Source organism: Melanotaenia boesemani, chromosome 13 (genome assembly GCF_017639745.1).
Source record: "Melanotaenia boesemani isolate fMelBoe1 chromosome 13, fMelBoe1.pri, whole genome shotgun sequence".
Classification (NCBI taxonomy): domain Eukaryota; kingdom Metazoa; phylum Chordata; class Actinopteri; order Atheriniformes; family Melanotaeniidae; genus Melanotaenia; species Melanotaenia boesemani.
The window spans coordinates 20928614-20951998 of NC_055694.1; the positions used below are offsets into that span (position 1 = coordinate 20928614).

The 23385-nt window shown below is 37.3% G+C and overlaps 2 protein-coding genes across 2 annotated transcripts; one reads left to right on the forward strand and one right to left on the reverse strand.

The window, feature by feature from the left end:
• The first annotated feature begins 23 nt into the window (after positions 1-23).
• On the forward strand, positions 24-11060 carry LOC121651473 (serine hydroxymethyltransferase, mitochondrial-like). Its single transcript, XM_042003708.1, has 12 exons — positions 24-220; positions 1043-1228; positions 2615-2694; positions 7195-7395; positions 7786-7867; positions 7986-8108; positions 8862-9001; positions 9100-9262; positions 9466-9565; positions 9959-10114; positions 10365-10472; positions 10608-11060. The coding sequence occupies exons 1-12, from the start codon at positions 98-100 to the stop codon at positions 10733-10735; spliced, it is 1590 nt and encodes a 529-aa protein (XP_041859642.1). The 5' UTR covers positions 24-97; the 3' UTR covers positions 10736-11060.
• A 3819-nt stretch (positions 11061-14879) lies between these two features.
• Positions 14880-22595, reverse strand: LOC121651053 (NADH dehydrogenase [ubiquinone] 1 alpha subcomplex subunit 4-like 2). The gene is made up of 4 exons (XM_042002906.1): positions 22415-22595; positions 17558-17643; positions 15708-15768; positions 14880-15588 (listed from the first exon to the last, which is right to left on the reverse strand). Exons 1-4 carry the CDS (start codon positions 22454-22456, stop codon positions 15532-15534), a joined length of 246 nt encoding a protein of 81 aa, XP_041858840.1. The 5' UTR covers positions 22457-22595; the 3' UTR covers positions 14880-15531.
• Positions 22596-23385: the final 790 nt, after the last annotated feature.

Consider the following 23385-nt stretch of genomic DNA (forward strand, 5'->3'; position numbering starts at 1 on the left):
ATCAATCAGCTATTTCATTTCCAGAGAACTGATACAGAGTGGGATGAAACAGATGATGTAGTCTAGTGGTCATTTTAAGCGGTGACACAAAGTACGCATGTCCCTGGCTTTTTTCCAGAATATTCTTACCTTTACCCTTTGTACCTTGCAAGTTTTCAGTTCTCCCAAGGCCTTAGCTGCCACAGATATGCTTTCTCTGTCACTGCGGCAGACATTACGGGTAAGTTTATTTCTTTAATTATTCATAACATACAAGATTGCTTGTTTTTTTACCCCCATTTCATGCAAAAGCAGCTGTTACTTATTCACTTATTACTGCAACTAGGTTATCTTATCACCTCAGTTTAGCTTAACCTTAATTTGAATTGCCTGCTTTGAAGATGTATGATTTTTTTATAACTGTACAAAATTGATAAGTGTGTTTGTTAAAATTTTTTATTTTATTAGAATAACACCTTCATGTGCAGTTCAGACTTTATGGAAGCTCAGACAAAAGTGACTATTAAACATAAAAGAAGACTCACTTCAACATATATTTATGCTGCAACAACAATCTGTCTAATATGCCAAAATAACACTCAGTTACATAACTATCATGCAACTACAAACCAGTTGTAACAAACAAGACCTTGGCTAACCCCCATACAGTTTTCAAGTTCAAGGTTTTCCGTAACTGCTCCGCTAAATGTTTGTTTTTCACTGCCTTTCATTTAATGGCTTGTTTAGAACATCAAAAAACACATTATTCTAGCACCCTTGTTTCCAAACCCCTTCTGAAAAGTATTATAATTCTGAGTGATGAAAGTGTTTTTCAAGCAAGTTTGCTCTTCATGATGGTTTCAAAGGACAGCAAAGGAGCAACAACAACAAAAGAGACACCCGAAACGTTTTTTTTTTTCTTTCTTTCTGCTTTGACCATTAAAATCGCGATGGAAATTTTTGAAATGTAGCACAACAATCTCATGAGCATGATAATGATTATTTATGAGGTTTACATTGCAATTAAAATTCTTCTGTGTTCACCCACTATTCCATGCAAAAGCCCCTCTTCCTCAGGCGTTTTGGATGTGTAGGGCAGATTACAGCAGAGTCATGCAAACGAACCCTCAGCAGCAGAAGTGGGTGGACGGGACAGGAGAGCCTGGCCCAGGACGATTCAGAAATGTGGAGCCTCCTGCAGCAGGAGAAGGACAGGCAATGTCGGGGACTAGAGCTCATTGCATCAGAGGTGAGACCTGAATATATGAGTTACAGAAAGAAACATGATCAGTGCATCATACGGTGATCAAAGAAAGAAGAAAAACAACAACCAAGTACTAAATTTGAAGACTTCCTCTGTGTAGGTTTTATGTAAACTGTGATGACAGCCAGTCTGCTGTGAAACTTCAGAAATAAATGTTTAAATATTTGCTCAGTGGTTTGCATCACATATAGAGTTTATGTGTGAAAGTAGCGCTGGAACAACAGGTGTGTTTTGGCAGGTCAACTTAAAAAATGTGTTTACTATTATCTGCTCCTCAGGTAAATTCCCTCCTTTCTTCTTGCAGAACATTTTTTTTCCATATTGTTGATAAAGTTTTAGCAGCTAAAGAAGACAAACAGCAGCCAGATCACTCTATTACTTTTGTTTCAAGTTCTTAGGATTTGAATAAAGTGGATGACAAGGTGTTGCTATGTATATATCCCCTGAGCGCTCCTTTGCTCACAGTTGGTAAATATATAGGAAGCAAGAAAAAACACCTTTTACAAAAGATGGTCCTTAAAGCACAAGTCACTGTTGTTGTTTTGTTTTAACTTGTGTCTGACTCTGTAGATTTTATTATTTTATTCTTCAGCAATTATAAATCCACAGCTTTATCTGTCACAATGACATCTGAAAGATTTTCTACTTCATGTGCATGTGCTGTCAGTCATTCACCGCTGCAGGCTGACTCCCAGTAGAGATCCATGTTTTTTTAATTCAGGAATGCAGTCTAATGATCTCATTAGCTTCTACTCTGATGTTTTCTCACTAATCTTCACATTTTGAGTTGAGACAGGGGAGAAAGGGCAATCATGTATATAGGTTTGTCTTTGTGTGTCAAGAAATGTTTGTTGGAAATGTCATAAAAAGAGTTGTCAGGGGGACTATTTCTAAACCTCTCTACAATGATTGAGGGATTCCAGAACAGTGACAGGTTTAGTACCATAACAAGATAGAGGGGCGGCTGAAGAAGATAGAGTGAAAGAATAAAGAATAAATAAGCTGAAGTGACAGCAAAGAAGCGACTGAGACAAAGAGGAAAATTAATTTGCATTCATTTTGTTTTTTGAAGCTCTCTCTGTTCCCACACAGAAAGCAATTGCGAATACTTTATAAGATTTATAAAACATTTTTAACAGATTCAAACACATCATGTTTTTTTTTATTGTATATGTGTTATTTGCAATACAATATGCACAAAACTGAACTAAAAACAAACTTGATAATTAAAGTTTATACTATGATTAAACTTTCTGGGGCTTGCTGAAATAGAGTAGGGGTGTTCAGTCACCCTTCACTGTATAAAGAAAAATTTGGAAATGGATAATGACTGTGTCCTGATTATAAAAGTGTACTTTTTTATTCTTTCAGAACTTCTGCAGCCGTGCAGCATTGGAGGCACAGGGCTCCTGTCTTAACAATAAATACTCTGAGGGATACCCTGGACAAAGGTAAACACACAGATAACACACTTCAGTTCAATTCAGTTAAATTCAAATAACTTTTTTTGTCCCCAGGGGACAATTTAAGCAATAGTGATTATTATATTATATCATTATAAAATCACACTATATATACAGTATTTACTATATATATATAAATATATATATAGTGCATATAGTGTGGGACAGTGCAATCGCTGCACCAAGGGGAGCAACTCAAATGCAGGGTGGAGAGCATGTGAAGGGTCCTGCATGACCGTGTTGGTCAGCCTGGAAGTTTGTTATTCATAGATGGAGGAGACAGTTCTTGTCTGCTGTCAGTGATCTTAGAGCAGACTCTGGCTGTGCTTTCTAGGTGGTTTCTGTTCTGGAGACTGATGGAGTGAAACATGTAAGTTAAGGAGAAGGTGGTGATGCTTTCAATGAAACAGTTATAGAAAGTTAACATGATTTTTTTGTTGACTCCAAAGGAATTGAGGTTCCTTAGGAGATTCTGACGCTGGTGACATTTCCCGAGATTGTCCTCTGTTTTGGAGGAAAATTTCAGCAGGTTGTCAAAGGTAGTCCCCAGGCATTTGTATTTTTCCACCAGCTCCACAGACTTCCCATAGATTGTGGTGATGGATGCAGCAGCCAGCTCTCTTTACTGTTAGATCACTGAAAATATTTTTATATGCATGTAATTTTATGATATAAAAAAACAGCTTGCTAATTTTACTTCCCTAGAATGTTAACTCGAGTGGGTTGTATATGATGCACCTCAAATACTATTTAAACTTGCACTCGTGGCACACCATTATGCAATACAATGCAACACACTGTAACTCAAAATTGAATGTTACAGAATGATGCAACATAATATGAAATAGGCAGAACTTATTTGTAATGCCCAATTCAACAACAGGATGATTCAAAGTACATTACAAAGAGATCAAAACATCAGAAAATAAGAAGTATAATTTAAAATCAAAAACAAAAGATACAGGAAAAAAAGAACTTTGGATGGTGACAGTATTATTTAAAACGTGATCAAGTTTTAAAATTCAAGCCTAAAAGAAACAAATTTGTTCTTTCAAAGTAAAAACTTTTCAAATGCAACAGAGAACAGGTGGGTCTTTAACCTTAACTTAAATAAACTGAGTGTTTCAGCTGATCTGAGGCTTTCTGGGAGTTTGTTCCAGACATGTGGAACATAGAAGCTGAATGCAGCTTCTCCATGTCTGGTTCTGACACTGAGAACTGATAAAAAAAAATTCAGATCCAGATGACCTGAGGGGTCTGGCAGGTTCATACTGGATCAAGAGGTCACTGTTGTACTATATTTTGGTCCTATACCATTCAGAACTTTATAGACCAGCAACAGAACTTCAAAGTCTATTCTCTGATGGACTGGCAACCAGTGTAAAGACCTCAGAGCTGGACTGATGTGGTTCACTTTTATGGTCCTAGTTAGGACTTGAGCAGCAGAGTTCTGAACAAGCTGCAGGTTTAATTGATTTTTTATGTAGACCTGTAAAGACACTGTTAAAAAAATTACACCGACTAAAGGTGAAAGTATAGACTAGTTTTTCCAGGTCCTGCTGAAACAGACATTTTATCCTTGATAAATTCTTTTGGTTATAGTAGGCAGACTTTGTGATTCCCTTAAGGTGTTTTTAAAATTAATGTCTGATTTCATTGCTACACTCAGATTGGTGGTTTTTAGGTGAATAGAATGAAGCTCTGTGGTGACCTTTAATCATTTCTCTTTGGCTCCAAATCACCTCAGTTTTGTTTTTGTTTAACTGAAGAAAGTTCAGGTGCATCATTAATAGCCTTAATATGTTTAACAAGAGCCTATACAGGGCCTCTGTCTCCTGGTGACATTGTAATGTAAATCTGCGTGTCATCTGCATAGCTATGTGTGGCATTATGAGGTTTCTGCTGGGTTTTGAGTGACCAGCAAATGGTCACGAAGGATCTTTTGTCTGACAACGCCACCCAGAGGCAACACCGCCTCTGGGAACTTCTTCTCGACACACTATTATGCACGCTGGTTTGTTATTGCACCACAGGGCAGAGACAGTTCAGAATATAAACACAGTTTATTGGGCACCAAACAAATAAAACCCCCCTATTAAAAGTGTGGGGCTGGGACCAGCAGCAGCATCAAACCAAACACCCCGTGCTCTACACGCTGAAGAAAAGCCACCACCAGGATATGGGGGGCTTCCTCGGGTCCCAGCGCCTGCATACAAATAAAATGTTAAAACCCACAATAAACAATATAAACTTTATAAAACAATTAAAAATGCCCACAAGATAATAAATAAAAAACTGCATGTTTGCAATAATTGAGAGGAATACAGGAGGCCCAGATGGTACAATGTGCTGGACCTATACCTGGACAATCCGGAGACCAAACATATGCACGAGCGCTGGACTGCTTGTGCAAAGTCTCTTAAAACCAAAACATAATCTTGTAGAGCCAAAACATGAGTTGTCATAGAGCCAACACATGGGTCATCATAGAGCCAGAACAGCAGGCCGCCACGGCTTAATGAGTCTGACAGAGGATCTGTCCTATCCAGCACCCTAAAACCAAAACAGTAATTTTAACATAATATGCATGATGCTGGTTCATGTTTGTGTAGCCTGCCGACTCACCACCGGTGCAACGTCAGTGAATCCCAGAGGGGACGGAGGGCAACCAACGGCACTCTCCCTCTGCAGCATATAGAAAGCCATGAGCAGGGAACTACACTACATGCAAAAGGCATTCCAATCAAACAGACTTACCACGTACTGGTGGTACTGCACCTGAGCGCCCCGCACCACAAACATCTCCCCCACACAGGCGATCACCGTGATACTTCCAAATACTTGTGGCCAAGGCTGCCACGCCAACCTAGGACACAGTCACGCTGCCTGGAAGGCAGGGGGAAAAGAGTGTGAGTGTAATGTGCTACACCTGGGCTTAAATACTCAGCACCACTACGGCGTCAGTGTGCCGTGAACTCAATTGCCCAACGCCCCACAGTGGCCTGGAGGGAAACACCTCCTGTCACATATGGTAACTAATTTTGTTGTTCTTTATGACCTGTGCCAGTGGGAGCATGTATATGTTAAACAGAAGAGGCCCCAGGATGGAATCTTGCGTCTTGAGTCGTTTGCGTAATATGTTGTGGTCAATTGTATTAAATGCAGCACTGAGGTCCAGTAAAACTAAGACTGACATTTTTCCATCGTCTGTATTTAAACATATGTCATTAATCACTTTGGTCAGAGCAGTCTCAGTGCTGTGGTGCTGTTTAAGACCTGATCGGTTGTTTTTGTTTGTTAAAAAGTCTTTTAGCCTTTTCAGTGATCTTAAAAATGGAAGATTTGAGATCAGCCTGTAGTTGTTCATTTGTGTTTTGTCTAGAGTGACCTTTTTAACCCTCTGGTGCATCAATTATTACAAAACAGTACCACATTTTTTTAAATAAAACATTTTACTTCGAGCAACATGCACATTGATGTTTTTCTGCTTTTTAATCTTATTTTAATTTTTACTCAGTGTATTGATTTTTCCATTTGATCTATGAAAATATTTATTAAATAACATCTTGTCATATTAATATAATACAAATCGTCTATAAAAACACCTGGACCATTTTCTTGTCCTGTTTATTACTGAGGCAAACTTGGTAATTACAAACTATATCAAATGTAGTTATTCTTTATACGTGGCAGAGTATTGGTGACTCACTACTGTCCAATGAAGTTGCTAATGTATGATCCACACCCATGTACGGATTTAAAAACAGCCTTTAAATATGTGTCCGCTGTAGTGGACACTATGCATCAAAGGGTTAAGAGCAAAGGCTTGTTTATAGCTGTTTTCAGCAGCTCTGAGAAGAAAAGTTAAAGACAAGTTCACAGTCTGTAACAGATCTGGCTCGTGAGTCTTTGAGAATTTTTTGAAAAAGAAAAAAAAAGAACAAAGGACTGTGGGCATGATGTTCAAACAGCAAGAGGAGTTCAGGTGATGTAAGATGTCCCCCAGATCTTTGTTGTTAATGGAATAAAACTGTGTCATGGTGTTTACACTGGTTTTCAATGGACACAGTATATTTCCCAAATCTGCTGTTGATGAAGAAAATGCTTATCTGATATTTTGGATTTCGTCTGTGAAAAAATTGGCAAACTCCTTTGCTACTGATACAGGAGGGTTTGTTAGCTTATCGACTGTAGCAAATAAGGCCCGAGCATTTTGACAGTTTATGGTAATAATGTCAGAGAAATAGGACTTCCTTGCATTCCTCAGTTGTAAATAGTAAAATAGTAAGAAATGATCTAATGAAAAAAGATATGATGCAGCGTGATACAATATGACATATTATGACATGATGCTAAGTTATATAATACGATCCAACAGAATTTTATACATGGATGTATGTGTGATATGATGTTATTCAATACAGTGTGATTTTAAAGTTTATAAAATAATACTCATATGTCATACTCAGTGTGGTTGGGTTTTCTTAGGTACTATGGAGGTGCTGAGGTTGTTGACCAGATTGAGCTGTTGTGTCAGAGGCGAGCACTAACTGCCTTTGGTCTGGACCAGAATCTTTGGGGTGTTAATGTCCAGCCCTACTCAGGATCTCCCGCCAACTTTGCAGCCTACACATCTGTGCTACAGCCTCATGACCGCATCATGGGTCTGGATCTACCTGATGGTGGACAGTGAGTGTACTAGTTTAAGCCAGAGGCACACACACATAATAACTATCTGTGAAAACATGATCGTAAATACAATCAAACTCAAAAAGTAATAAACAAGTTTCAAAGTCCTGTAAAGAACAAAATGATCTTCTTTTGTTAAATAATCCAACTTTTCTGAATGATAATAACAATCAGTAGGACATGTTATCAAGTCAAATTTTAGATAGTTTTTAACATTTTTTTTATATTTAAAGTCAAACTGGTTCTGACATTATTTGTCATTATTTGTTTTATTAAACGTTAGATTTTAGTTAAATTACTCAGTATGTGTGCTGTTCTACTGTATACTCTTTTACTAATAAATAAATGTTAATAATAATGAATGTTATTTTCTTGCCCACCACATTTTAGTCTTACACATGGCTACATGACAGACAACAAGAGAATCTCAGCCACCTCCATTTACTTTGAATCCATGCCTTACAAGCTGGATGTAAGTAGTCTGTGAATACAAATAATGGTCCAGATCAAACTTTCAGCAAACCTAAAGAGTACAGAAAACATATGAGGCAACTATTTTTCTCTCTTCTTGGCTTTCTGCATTATTACAGCCTCAAACAGGTCTGATCAATTATGACCAGTTGGAGAAGACAGCCCGCCTTTTCAGACCCAAGCTCATCATTGCAGGAACCAGTGCCTATGCTCGCCTCATAGACTACCCTCGCATGAAAAAGGTTCCTCTCATATTGTATTCTAATGTATATGCTGTTGTAAAAGAATTGTAATAGAAAAACAAAAACAACAACAACAGTGCAATCTTATTAGAAAATGTGTAGTAGTTACAATTGTCAAAATGTCCAAAGCACTATAGACTCATAATCCAGGGGAGTAAACCTTGAATGTTTCCATAGGTGAAGTATTATTGTGTGAGGAAAGAATGACACCAAAGATTAGAGGAAATAATCTTTTTTTACTGTCTTCCCCTTAAGTGAATCTTATACAGACAGTTACAGCAGTAGTGGTGGAGGTGGCTATAAAACCACTTCACATAGCGCACTATATACATTCATGTAAGACATATTACAACAGTAGGCTGCTGTTTTCTGTTAGACAGGGTTCACATGACATGAAAAAAATATGCAGGCCATGGGGAGAATGGAAAGAAGCTTGGACTGTGGAAAACAAACAAGTCTCAAACTACTCTTTTTTTGTCGGAAAGTTGGTGGAGAAGCATCTTCTACTATGCCTTCCTTTCATCTTACAATCATTTGTGGCAAAGAGTGGTGACAAGTGGAAGGTTGTCCTCATGGTAAAAATACTGAAGGGTGAATGTCATCATTTCAGCAGATAAACAGGCACATTTGATGTTGACTCTAAGCTGTGCTTGTGTGGAGATTAAGAGAACTTCTGTAATTTTTTTAACTTATATTGATTCTCTCCTGAGATTGTGTTGAGAACAATGATAAATGAGCGTAAATGTTCCTCAGCTGTGTGAGGAGCTGAATGCCTACCTGCTGGCAGACATGGCTCATATCAGTGGCCTGGTGGCAGCTGGAGCTGTTCCCTCTCCTTTTCAACACGCTGACCTCGTCACCACCACCACCCATAAGTCCCTGCGTGGAGCAAGGTGGGAACCATCTTTTGATTGCAGCTCTATGTTTATGCAGTTCATTACTGACACACATGAAGAAAAGCAGTTGTCTGGTTTCCTGTCTATCTCCTTAGGGCCGGTCTGATCTTCTACCGAAAAGGTGTGCGGTCCGTAAATGCTAAAGGTCAGGAGGTACTCTATGACCTCCAGAACAGAGTGAATTTTGCTGTGTTCCCATCACTTCAGGGTGGACCGCACAACCATGCCATTGCTGGAGTGGCTGTCGCACTCAAACAGGTCCATACTAATTTTACACACCAATATCCGACATAATCCTGTACAATCTAATAAAAGAGAAAAACCTTCAGGGAAAACAGACTAAAGAAACAGCTTAATTTCAGTAGCTCATGTATTAAACATATGAGTCCTACAGTGGTTGTCATCTGAAGTATTCTGATATAGTCTTTCTATTTCACACAGCATAATTTCTATCTCTGCAGGCTTCCACTCCCATGTTTAAACAGTATATTGCTCAAGTGCTGCTGAATGCCAATACAATGGCTAATGCTCTGCTGAAGAAAGGCTACACCCTGGTGTCAGGTACATATTTCATACAAATTAAAATCTAGAAAAAAAGTTTCTGTCTTCTTTTTCCAACTATGAAGTTAGAGTCAGCTTTTCTACTATTGTTGCATTTCTGCCTCTTAAGGTGCCTGATGCAATTGCTTTTTTCCCCCCTCTAACCTAATTTGCATTCTGTTTTTATAACTTTGGAAAAGTTCACCTAAGCTGAATGGGAAGAATGCATTATTAGGGGAATTTTAAAGAAGCAATGATAACTTTTGTCTGTGTCAGCATGAAGCTTTAATAGGAGCATGAAGGGAACTGGCAGTGTTCTTCACCATTATACACAGTTGAGCTTAAGATGAACTGAATTTAAATTTAACTTTAAAACTTAAATATTCTCTCCCACCTTCTTTCTCTTCTCCTCAGGTGGGACAGACAACCACCTGGTTTTAGTTGACCTTCGACCTCGTGGGATGGATGGCGCCCGCGCTGAAAGGGTTTTGGAGCTGGTGTCCATCACTACCAACAAGAACACCTGTCCTGGTGACAAGAGCGCCCTCACTCCTGGAGGACTCCGGCTTGGTACGCAAGTGTGTAAATGTACAGTTTGAACAGAGGATGTTGTAAATGTTAGTATTCTGTGTATAGCTTCAGTCTGAGCATGGATCAGTCATTCAGACCACCTTTTGTTTTATACCTTTGTGATTGTTTTTGTAGTTGTGTTAGTCCCTTTTCAGCCCTGTTTCTCAGCTGCACCGGTCTTATCCTCCACATCAACTTCATTAGCAGTGATAAAGTATCTATTTGTGTTTATGTCTTATTTTTCTGATAGGAGCACCAGCTCTGACCTCACGACAGCTTAAGGAAGCAGACTTTAAAAAGGTTGTGGACTTCATTGATGAAGGGATTCAGATTGCACTGAATGTGAAGAAGAAAACTGGTAAGATGGGTTTTCACTTTTGTGTAGGCTTATGACCGAGATGCACTCTTGTTAATGTACTTTAAAAAGACAGTATGATAATCATTATTTTGCTTTCACCAAATACCAAACTTAATTCTTTCTGTCTCCAAACAGGAAATCTTGCCAGCTTCAAGACCTTCCTGCTGAAGGACCCGGACACCGTTTCACACATTGCAGAGCTCCGCCAACGGGTGGAGCTATTTGCAAGGCCCTTCCCCATGCCAGGATTCACTGACCATTGAACATAAATAAAAAGACAGGGAGCTTTTTATCAGTCACATAATGGCAATATTCTGCACAAAATGTCTTTTATTTTAAATGTCTTATATTTGCTCATAATGTTTGCATTTATCACTGCCACATTTCTGTGTGGCATCATTTTAACCAAATAATAAGTGTAAGAGTCATATCATACAAGGTCACTGCTCAAAAGACACATTATAATATGATAATATAATCTGACATGTAGCTGCTTTGTTATTAGCGTATAATAAAATTTTAGGTTTTTTTCTTTTGCTAATTTGTAATTTAAGGTTTTATCAATAAAATATAAGTTTAGTACAATAATCCAAGGACATTTGTGTGTAGTTAATTATTTCGCCCCTTTAATACTAGTATTAAACATGTATTATACATGTTTGGAAAGCCTGATTATTTACCTTTACAATGAGGTATAACTTTTAGCGCATTACCTGATAAGTATAAGAATGGTGGTTCTATGAAATGATGAACTCAGGTAAATGTGGGAGCAGTGCCCTAAAAAAAGCTGTCAAAATCCCCTGAAACTTTTGGCTCTGGATCCAGTACGTCATTCCGATCTGTAAATCAGTTAGGTGCCCGGTGCTAGCCAAACATCTGTTTCTGGCACACACCTGGACGCATTTAAATCTCAAGCAAATAGTGAATGCTGACAGGGGATTTTGGTACATGTTGTGGGGGCCATTACGTTATATTTATAAATGCTAATAGCAAATACCTTAATCCCCCATAGAAGTAAAATGATCATATTTTTTCATTTGTATCAACAGGTTTTGTTATATGATCATCATGTTTAAAGATGATTTGCTTTGCACAGATTAGATTGATAACGGAAATAATTCTCATAAAGATGGAACTAAATAAGAAGTGCCAATGCAACACTGTATTTCAACATTAATTTTCCCTTAAATAAAGAGGACAGCTGTTTCTTACCCAAAGATGAAAAATACTTTTTGGTAATTTTAGCAGTCATTCAATAAACCTTTTTTTCTTAAAGCCCTCAGCAATGTCAGGTTTCATCCCACAGCCCAAGACACTCACAGCAGTTATGTTTGGAATTAAACTCAGGGTCCCTTTAGTTTCTCAAAGCCTCAAATGCACCATGACAACATGGTTTAACAGCACACTCATTTTCACTCTGTACTTTTAGGATTTATGCCTTGTGTGCCACATAACAGCAGCTTTGATTTTTCATAGTCATATTTCAAGAAGAATAGGAAATTAAACACAACATATTTTCAAAACTGAAAATGTTTATATGTGGCATGAATACCTGCTGCCATATCGCAGATGTGATGAGGATCATTTACGTTTGCAGTTAAATGAGGGAGGAGCCCCTGCAGATTTTCTAAACACCGATACATTTGAAGCTGCTGGAATTTCCTCCAGCCATTTCCTCTCAGTGTCAACTTTAGGGAACAGTTGAGAAAAAGAAAATAACAGCTTATCCCTCGACAGTGACAGAGTTTTGACAGGAAGACAGTTAGACCCAGGGATAGAAGCACTAAACAAGTTTTGATGTATCTGCTTCATATGGTTTATACAGTACTTTAAACACTGGATTTATTCAGTTTTATTTCTTGCAGTTACTGTCAGCCAGCCTTTTATATTACTGTATAAAGAATATCTTCACAATTAATTGCAAATAAACAAATTAAGTAAAATCATTCTTAATAAATATCAAAGTAAGCATTATAGTTGTATCCGTAGTTGCTGTAAAACAGTAAATGCTTGAATAATATGAAACAAAATGCGCTATATATTTCTCATTCGATTGAGCTACTCTTGTTATTAGCAAATAAACACAAGAGGTTGATGTAATGGTAATCTATATTTCAGTGAGCCTCTTCATGTCAACCCAAATTACAATAAACAGATATTATAGGCCATAGGTTACATGAGAAGATGAGCATCTTATGACACAGTCCTGCACTGTCTTCAGTAAACTTCTGTTTATTTAAACACGTCCTCTCCCACTGTTCTTCAGACTGCTGCAGTGAAACCTTCCCAGAAACATGAAAAGATCTAGCCTCTTCTGTCACTGTCTGTGACGAAACTTTGTGGTTATCGCTTTTCGATGTCTTTATTCATGATTCAGAGAAAAGATTTCCCTCTATGCGACAGAGTGCTTCACAAAGCAGCTATAAATGAGCCTGGAACAGCAAGCGCTGCACATTGGAGCACCAAATATTAATTTCACATAAGAACTGACTGGACTTTTGTTTTCAGGCGTCTTTTGTTTTTGCTCAGCATTTTGCTCTGTTCTCACATCAGTTTATCAGATGATGAGTATTGCTTCTGTTCCTGCCAGAGGAATGTGTCCCCTCTATAGAGACGAGGCAGCTGAATCCCAGGTCAGAGGACAGGAACACTGTCGTCAGAAAACACACACTGACAGAGACACAGGAAGCATCACAATACAAATAATGACTAATCTGCTTCATCTCTGTGAGACTTTCTCATGACCTGACAACTCTTCTGTGTGTGATATTTAAGGCTTTTTAAACTCCTTGAGGAAAACTATTTGACCCCTTTGGGTCACTGGACAACTCACTGCCACAGCAACCCTTGCAGTCCAGAAGGATTTATATAATTTTGCTAATGCACAAAGCAAAAATAAATGTTTGTGGCCATAATCTCTTAACAATCTATTAACAGATATGTTAAGAAATATTATAAAAAATATTAACAAATATTCTGTTAATAAATATTTGACAACATACTGATTTTTATAGAATGCACACTAAATAAAGAAAAGAAACTGCAGCAAAGTATGTTTTTTCTTAGTGAACTGTATAATTTGAGATTAGATAGCTGCATTCTGCATGTTGTTTAAGGCTCTCCTGAAAAGAGTTCTGTCTTTTGGTCTCAGCTGTACTTTTGGAAACATGAATGTTTAAGATTAGAAAAAAATGCAACAAACCCGTGATGAATGTAGCTGGTGGAATCATCTGAATTGATCAGGCATCTGCTGCTCATCTGAATAATGAGCTAATGTAATGTGACCTAATTCATTCTCCCTTTCTAATTATTGTGAGAAACGACTGAATGGCAGAATTCTGCAGCAGGTGATTAAAACAGTGAGGAGTCCTATGTGTCTGCAGCAAACAGTTCAAACAACAACTGACCTGAAATACATAGCACCATGATCAATTCCCAGCAGTTTTACTTTTAACTGGATTGTAGATTACTTTGTTCTATTTTTTTTTATCTTGTTTTTACCCATATTTATTCACTGTTCTTTTTTATGTTATGTGTAGTGTTCTTTCTGCGACACTATATGTTGTGAGATGTGCAATAATCACATGAATTTCCCTAGGTGGGATAAAAAAAAACATTTTACTTTGACCTTGACCTTGAATGATTTCAAAAATAAATGTATGGACTGTGTTTTTGTTTTTTTGTTTTGTTTCTCTCTCTCTCTCTCTCTCTCTCTCTCTCTCTCTCTCTCTCTCTCTCTCTCTCTCTCTCTCTCTCTCTCTCTCTCTCTCTGTGTCTGTGTGTGTGTGTGTGTGTTTAAGGCAGGGAATAAAAGCAGGGATAAGTTATGTCTATAATTCATTGATGCAGACACAAATAGTTTCCTAATTTAACAACAAACAGATTATTATCTCATAAAAAAAGATGGTAAGATCACTTTGTGTCTGATGTTTCTAGGAAATCAGTGTAAACCATTACAATATACTCTAAATATTGGAAAAATTATTTTCGGTGTGGTGTGTCCTCAGGTTTTACAAATAGTATTCTGCTGTCAGATATCAACACCACCCTGTTGAGACTCCTGTCACTACTGATCCTGACCAAATACACTGGGCTGCTCTCACATGTCATGTGCAACACAACCTCTGGTACACACACATGGAAACTGTAGCTGTACTGAATAAGCATCAGCTAATCAGGTTGCAAAGTGACAGCTGCACTGCCAACAGATGGGTCTGCTCAATCAGTCACTGTATGGAAAAAGATCTGTATCTGACTCTCTTTCATGCAGGTGGCTGAGAAAAGTCACGTCTTATGCATGTTTGTGGTAAAGAAAAAAAGAAGAAAAACAACAACTAAAAAAAAAAAAAAAACGAAAAAAAAACAGCCTCCTTAGGCATGAATCAAAAGGTTTGTTATTATTATTATTATTATTGAGAGATTCCAGTCTAGTTAATGCACCTCAGGATTTTCCATAACTGACAATGTAAATGTAGAATTTAGTGGCAGTTAAACTTATAGTCTGTATCAGTTATGGAAAACATGAAATCTTTTGCAGAATAATTTTATTTTTCAGTGTATTGTGTTACAAATGTTTCATTTTACAAAATACTCATAAACTTTAACACATTAGGGAGATTTAAGCTACACTAGACAATATTGGGCTCCGTGTAACAGCATGTCTTATTGATTAAGCTCTTTAGATACATATTAGATATCCTAAACACTTAACCACAACTAAACACATGCTTATGAACATTTTAGATATATTGATGTGTTTGTTTCTAGCTTTCTTACTGTCAGGATGCACAACTAAGTGAGCATCTCTCATAAAGAAGTATTTGAGCATGTAAAAATGCTGCTTTGTCCACTATGTTTACATGACCGGGTCAGTCACATTAACCAAATAAATAGCAGCTTTTTGCAAAATCATACAGGCTTAGATACAATAAAATCACATCCCGATCTGGGGTACATTTCACCAACCACCTGCATTGTTGAGGTCAAGGGGGACAGACAAAGTGAATCTGACCCCATATGAGGATCTTCTTGGATTTCAATTCATTCTGGTTTGTGAGATTTAAAAGTCAGGTCCCTCCTTCTTCAGGTTTTTATAGTCTGTGGTGATGGCCACAAACTGTGGAAGAAGCAGAAAAACATCAAATTTAATAGATGCTTAATGCTGCAAAGAAATTATTTACAGGACAGTTTTCACATGTCAGATACAAACTACAACTTGTATGTGTGTTATATTACCTTATACTGGTACGTTGGGTCCAGTTTATTCCAAGGCTCAGGGTCACTGGTCTTGTTCCAGCTAAATACACCAACAGATATACAGAATTGAGGCGTGTTAGTCCCCGAAGAATCTGATATCAAACTCAGCAGATTGTCAGACTGTTGCACTTTCAACTTTTCCATCAACCTTGTGAATAGTTGCAAAAACATGATTAAATGCAGATGGGGAAGACATTACAATACCTTGTGTTTGTTAGCTATATCTACTGTTACTGAAATTTAATAACTGCTCAGTTTATGTAGCAGCAGGAGGAGAAGAAGCCCAAACAAGAGGTTTAAGTGGGACATAGAATAAATATGATCTCTACTTTTTATCAAAACACAAACTATCTCCATGCTACGTGTCTTTCAATATACACAAGCTGCTTTTCAAGATTAAATTAAAACATACAAAGCAAAAAAGTTTCGAGGGGAACTTGAGCTGCATTCAAGATGGATACTTGATACAGAGGCTCTGCACAACTGTGCACAAACTTTACTAAAAACTTGGTAGAAGTTTGCCAACCAACTTGAAATCATGTCAAAAACAATTACGACTAAGGATTGCGATAATTTCATGTGAAAAAGGTGTTCTCAGAAGTCAGGTGAAAAAGGCAAACAATGCAACGGGTCTGGCGGAGCTAACTGCGGTGTTAGCTGAACTAAAGGAGCTTTGATTTGAGTTTGGTTCAAAAGTGGACAATATAGATAACCGTCTGGGTAAAGTGGCAAGCTTAGTCATCACTTTGGAAAACAGCTTTGCAGCAGTGAAGCACAACGTGGCCACAAATACCACACGGAAGAGGTGGAGGGTCGGGAAATGTGTACCGCATAAAGAATACACTGAAGCCTAGCACCTCCAAAACTGACCCAACACAGTGATTCTGGTTCATAATGATCAGAATAGCTTTGTACAAAAACATCAGAGAATTCACAACATAAGAGGAGTCCTCAATTTCACCCATGAAAAATTTGATGCCAAAGACAATAATATCTTTAGACGCTCAACAAGCATTTAATAGAACGGTCATACTTATTCATTGTTTCATCTAGATTTGGCCTGACTTTTCTTAAATGGATTAAAATTTTGTACACAAGCCCAATGGCATGTATCTCAATAAATACTATGGTCATTCTAGATCAACTCACCAGATGTGCCCCCTTTCACCAATGTTGTTCATATTGGCCATCGAACCCTCGGCTATGACAGTTAGATCACATTAAGGCATATCGGGAATGCACTTGGGACAAATTGAACACAGGCAATCGTTGTATGCTGAAGATGTGATTCTCTTCTAAAACAGACTTGTAACTATACTAATTTAATGCAGCAGATCAAAACATTTGGACAATTTTCTGGCTATATTATAAACAATTTCCAAATCATCAGTAGTCCTTTTAAATTAAGAAGAAAGAGAAAGTCCTGCAATAAAGAACCCTTGTAATATTTCAAAGGGAGGATTCACTTATCTTGGTGTCAAAATTACTCCAGGAATCAAAACAGCTGTGTCAGTGAATTACCCCAAGTTACACCAAAATGGTTTACAAGTAACGTGTTACACATACAAGTACCCAAAGTTACACACAGATTAGTTTACAGTTTACATATATTACACACGCACAATCATACTGAGTTGATTTTCTCTCCATATCAAACACCCACTGTCATACTAATGAGCGGTTTTTGTGTGCAAGGTACATTGCTTGATTCTTCATACAGTGAAATCCTGAACAGCAGCTCAGCATGGCAACTAAAAGCAGGTTATCACCTCATGCATCATTGTTATTGCATTTTATCAAAGGCAAGAGTGAAAATTTAACATCCTTACGTAACATGGGGTCCTCTGGCCAACCGGATAAGATATAAGGACGCTCCACCCATTCCTAGGCAGATAAAGAAGAACTGGGGGATGAGCTGAAAAGAGAAATAGATAACTAAATAATCGGACTTTTGTTATTGTGCAAAAGTGTTTCTTCATTTTGCCAAAAATAAAAAAGGTTCTTTGTCCAGTTTTCTGAAATGTGTTAGCCCTTGAGTTTGGTACTTTTTGAATGATCATAGGTTACATTTAAGTGGCTTCAAACAAACAATCAAAGAATATTCCTCTGAATATGGTCATGAATAAGGACTGGGCTGAAAATAAGTGAAAAAAGCACCAATAAACAAAAAAAAAAAAAAAAAAAAACTTGGAACACCTTCAGAAACCTGCAAACTGTTGCCCAAGGCTACTTTTGATTACAATGACTTCTAAGTAAAGTACAAAGAATTAAGAAGCAGCTTTTGAGAAGACTTCTGTACAGGACTGCATTTTAATGCTGGGGTCTCTGAAACACAGCTGGTATGCAGTTTTTATTTGATAATATAAAATTAGATTTGATTTTGTAAAGAAGCGTAGGGCTGCCATCCTAATAACAAGAAATGCCGACCATATCACGTTATAACGAGAAAGTTCTAATGCAAAAATGTGAAACTTATTACGTTATAACGTGGACTATAAACCATATTCGTCTTTGAATGAAGAAACTGTGCATGCAATTGATCAGAGAAATGTGTCGTTTACCAAATGGTATTAAGCTAAACTTAGGAGCCACACGGTTTGGACATTTTAACAAACTCATAACAACTATCTGTTTAGAAAGTTAGTCAGAAATGGGACAGTTATTCAAATGACCTTGATGCCTAAATTAGATGCCCGTTCTCTTTTAGAGTTGAAGAGTAGTGGTCACCTAGCCATCCAAATGGCCTCCAAAGCCTGAGTAGATGGCCTCTACTCATTGATGCAGGGGTATCTTACCTCAGAAAACTGAATGGGTAGGACCACGTAGTAGCACCAAGGGGATAAAATGGGAATAGACCATAAAGCTGAACTGTAATCAATAAACTCTAAAAATAATTTTACACTTTGCTTAATCTTTGCATGTGGTAGACTACAGTGTAACTCACTCACAAGTGCTCCAACTCTTTGTCCTTGTTCGCTTGATAAAGACTTGCTGTGTTTATAACAGTCATAGTTCACCAACAGTGCATAAAAAAGAAAGAAAAATATACCTAAAAAATATCTGTCTGAAAAGTTATGTCTGCATGGTATGTTAAACAGGTCTTATCAGCCTCAGTGGCAGTAAATAAGAAAAACACATTCTCAAATTTAAAGGCAGGTACAGCATTTTTAAAGAAGTAAAAGAAGTTATCAAACTCATTTAGCTACAAGAAAATACTGTGAATAATTCATTAGCCATAAAAACAACAACATCAAGAGAATACTGTAGCTAGTCATTAAAACCAGCTTTTTAATGCCTTTGAATTATTTTCTCCACCTGGTGTACCAGATAATCAGGACGTTGTTCAGCCCTTTACAGTTTAAAGCTTCTGTAAGTAACTCAATCTGGGCAGCCGCCCAACAGCAGCTCTGAGGATTAATTAGTGTCCCGCTTGTTTTCTACTACCGCTCACCATCCAGTTGAACCTGCTGACACGCAGTACTGTGGCAACAGGAGCAGAAAGGCCATTCGTTTAAAGAAAAGATTCTCAGGTACTGAAGCACTTCATGGTTGCTACTTCTAAATAACATTTTAGAAGAAAAGATTGTAATTTGACTCAAATAATCTGACAGTTTTTTTCTGTTTATCTTGTATCAATATTCAACATTATTTATTTATTTATTAAAAATATATATTATGGGAATTAACATTTCTAATAACTGGGGTTTTTAAGAGAAATTCACATTGAGTGTTTTTTCTAAAATGTTTAAATTATTAAATTAAAAATAGAAAGTTTAACAAAAACCCAAACATTAGTAAGAAAAAATGTTTTCATTTCCATCTTTGTGAGCCATATCTTATGGATTTAACTACATGCATCTTCACAAATCGATGGTCTGTTTCCCTGAATTGTTAGCTTCTTTCTTGTTGATGCAGCCAAGCAAAACCATCATTAGATATCACCAATTAATCATCAAAATAAATGTTTATAATTATAGAAAACTATATACTAAAAAAACAGCCTTGATTATGGAAATCTCATTCTTTGCTAAGCCATTTTTACAGACTGTTCTTTTGGTTTGGGATTATTTGATTATTTTCCTGTGGGAAATGTTCTCTTTTGTTAATCTTTTGAGACCAGTAATCATCTTGTCATTCTGTATTTAGATATACACTTCCAGCCAAAAGTTTGGACACGCTTTTTCATTAAATCCAATGGGAAAATGTGTCCAAACTTTTGACTGGTAGTGTATAAACTTGCAATTATAATGTTGCCAAAATGTCATCTTCCCTCTTGTATTTCAATACAATACACCCCAAAATGCAAGTGTATGGTCATGCTGAACTCCATGTAATCTGGACATTATAATTATATTTCATCAGACAAAAACATGCACTGCCCAAATTCCTCAATTTCAATTTTTTTTGTGTAGAATTCTTAGTAATTCTGAATTAATTTGACTTATTTCCTGGTTCCTGAAGGCACTTATCTTCACATCAAGAAGCTTTCTCTGTTATATAGTAACTGTCACACACATTCAACCTTTTGTCAGGTCATTGGCACCTTAAGGATCATGGAGGTCATGTGCCTTTTTTGACACACAAAGCCATCCCTTAAGTAGATAAGAATGAAAATGCAGATAATAAAAGTGAGTGGGACTGTACTGCATGCTGCTGATAGCTGCTGCAGGACACAGCCCATGTTTAGTGATGGTTTGTCCAGATAGAGACAGATGGCTTTCTTCCCTCTTCTCTCATAATATTTGTGATCTCTTTCCAGAATCTAGACAGACCACAGCTGGTGACACTGCAGCCAATTTCTACAGAGTAGAAAATGGGAATTCTCAAGAGTCCTTCTCCATCAAAATGATAAAGTACACTGTTAAAGGCATGAATGTGCACATATAGTACTGGACAATGATACTAAATGAGGTTTTAATATCTCTTTCTAGGAAGTTTCACCACCAGATGCATGTAGATTCATGTCATTTCAAAATCTCACATGATGGCCTTGTGTGTAAATGACCCATATGTGGTCTAAGCAGTCATAATGGCCCCACAAGGTGTTTAAAGCATGACTATGTTCCAGTCATAGTGATGAAAAAACCATTTGGATGAAAGGTGAAATGCTTATTTAAGAAACTAACAGGAGTCCATTTGCTTTTTGAGGACTCTTCAGACTTTTTCACTTACCCTTTAAAAAGTATGTTGATAGTTATTGTGAGCATGAGTCTATTTCTATTTTTTAACACATTGTCTTTATGTGACTTTCTTCACTCTACCTGAGCCATCACTGAATCATCACATCCACACTTAATCTTTGTCATGTCAGAAGCATTCAACCATTTGTTTTTGCCTGTTTGTTTATTTTTTTATTTAAGGAAAGTCTTAAATCTTTTTTTTCTTTTTAACCCTCCTAACCACTGGTTAAGAGGGGTTATTTACCTGGGAGTGATGCATCACCCCCAGGTGCATGATGTGATTAGGTGTTGGTTAGTGATAATCAGTTTTATTTTTACATGGCATTTATGAGGCAGCTCAATTTAATAACTTGTTAAAGTTCAGACACTTAGTAAATTTTCTGGGCATAGCATGACTGTAACTTTACAGGCTTCCACTGTTTCTCCAGCACTTTATCTGCCTGATTATCTGCTCCTATGTGTCTTTCTGCTAGACTCAAACTTTCGGACCGTCTCTGTCTCTCAATCTGTCTCTCTGCTGTAACTTGATAAGGAAGTTTGTTGGATCTCAGGGATTTTCTCCTGCAGCTTCTCTTGCTCTCTTTTTCTGTCTTTCTCTCAGCTTCTCTACCTGTCAGGAATCAGGATGACAGACCACACTATGGTCCTCTGGTAGAGTCTCATTGGGATTTCCTCCCTTCAGCTTCTCTCTCTTTCTCCAGGGAGACCAGTGACAAGAAGTTTAAGCTTTGTCACTTCTTTCTGTGACAGCAGAGCAAGTTAAAATGCAGCAATAATCCCTTGCCCTGTGGGGATAACTCATATTCTAAACCAGCAGCTCTTTTCCTAACTTCTTAAATATAGTCAGTTTAGAGTTTGGGGGGTTGTTAGAAGATGCTGATATGTTATTAAAGTCCTAAGCCGCTCTCAGTTTGGCTTGATTTTAAAACGAGCCACTGGAGCAACTTAACTGACTGAATTAGAACTGAGAAAAGATTAGATGAGACCAAAGTAGAGTTCTGATAATGGCTCCTGTTTTGACCTATTAATTAACCAACATCCTACAAACACTCCAGGGAATCATTAAGACTAAATGTGTGAATGGACAAAAACTTCATCCGCTGCCAGATGCAGTATTTTGATACAGATGTGGTTATGTATTTATGGTGGGAATAATTTCTTAAGAACTGTATAGTAAATTAATAAATGCATTTTGACTGTTTGATTATACAATTTGCACTCAACTGACAACAGAAAACCAAAACAATGACTTGGTCATTAGTAAACTCAAGTTATTTTCATAATCTAACTCATTATTACAGAAATTTTTATTTCACAAAAGCTGACTTTATACACTAAAGCAATTTTAAATAACTTCCATCTACCCTCATTAATTTATTATAAAAGACACATAGACACTGCTGTCATCCAACAAGCATTCAATCATGAAATACTTTTAAATATACTGGACATGAAGTCCAGCTTTCAAAACACGAAATCAAACAGGAAATAATAAAGTGCACTTACACCAGGGTGCTTCTTGGCATGCTCTACTGCTGTCCGGAACATCACTGCTCTACTTTATAAAAATTTATGCACAGTGAATGAAATAAACTTAGTTAGTCTGTGTTTTAGGCCTTCCTCATCAACAACCACAAGCTTTACACTGACGTGCACCGACAGGATTTGGACCTGTTGCTTTTTGCTTGTGGAGCAAGGAAAGGGGGAGGAGGCGGAGGAGGAGAAAGAGGTCATTTACATCCAATTGCAGCTCCTGCTGCTCTCTTGTTGGGTGATTATGCTGTGCTGGACACCATGAAGCAGTTTAGATTTAGAAGATTTAATCTTTTTAAAAGCTCATTTAATATCCAGATATAGCTGATGCTCACATCAGGGTGTTTAGTCAGAAGAAGCAGAGGAGCCTCTTGAAGAGAGCTGACAGGTCTTTTTTCCACCATTTCCTTCACTGTGTTTGAGGCCTTGTGGGAGCTGAGTTGAGGAAATGGAAAAGCACACAAACATTGTGTCTTTTTAAGGGCCCTGGGGATATCTGTGGATATGGACCCGTACCAGTTACACAAAGATGAAAACCCATAGAAGACTGAGCATTTAAACTTTATTTTTTTTGTAAACATGTCTAAGAAAAAAAGTATGTTCAATTATATTGCATTTTCATTAAAGCACTAATTATAATTAATGCTGTATTTTACTGACTTGATTACGTTTTCAGTTGTAGCCATAAATACTCAGTAAGCATTTTTGCTTCTATTCAGATTTTTCTGAAGGCCAATCTGCAATGCCAAAGACCCACTCAGTGTTTTAGTATGGCAACTTGGCCTTGCAGTGGGGTTTTATGAAAGGGAAGCTCACATTTGAAAGTTAAATTGTCCCAGCAGGTGCTTCACATGTGGTTCAACCATGTAGAGTTTAGCACAGGAAAATGATCAGTCCTTGACCCATTTGCACATCTGAAAAAGGCAAATGGAAAGAAAATATAT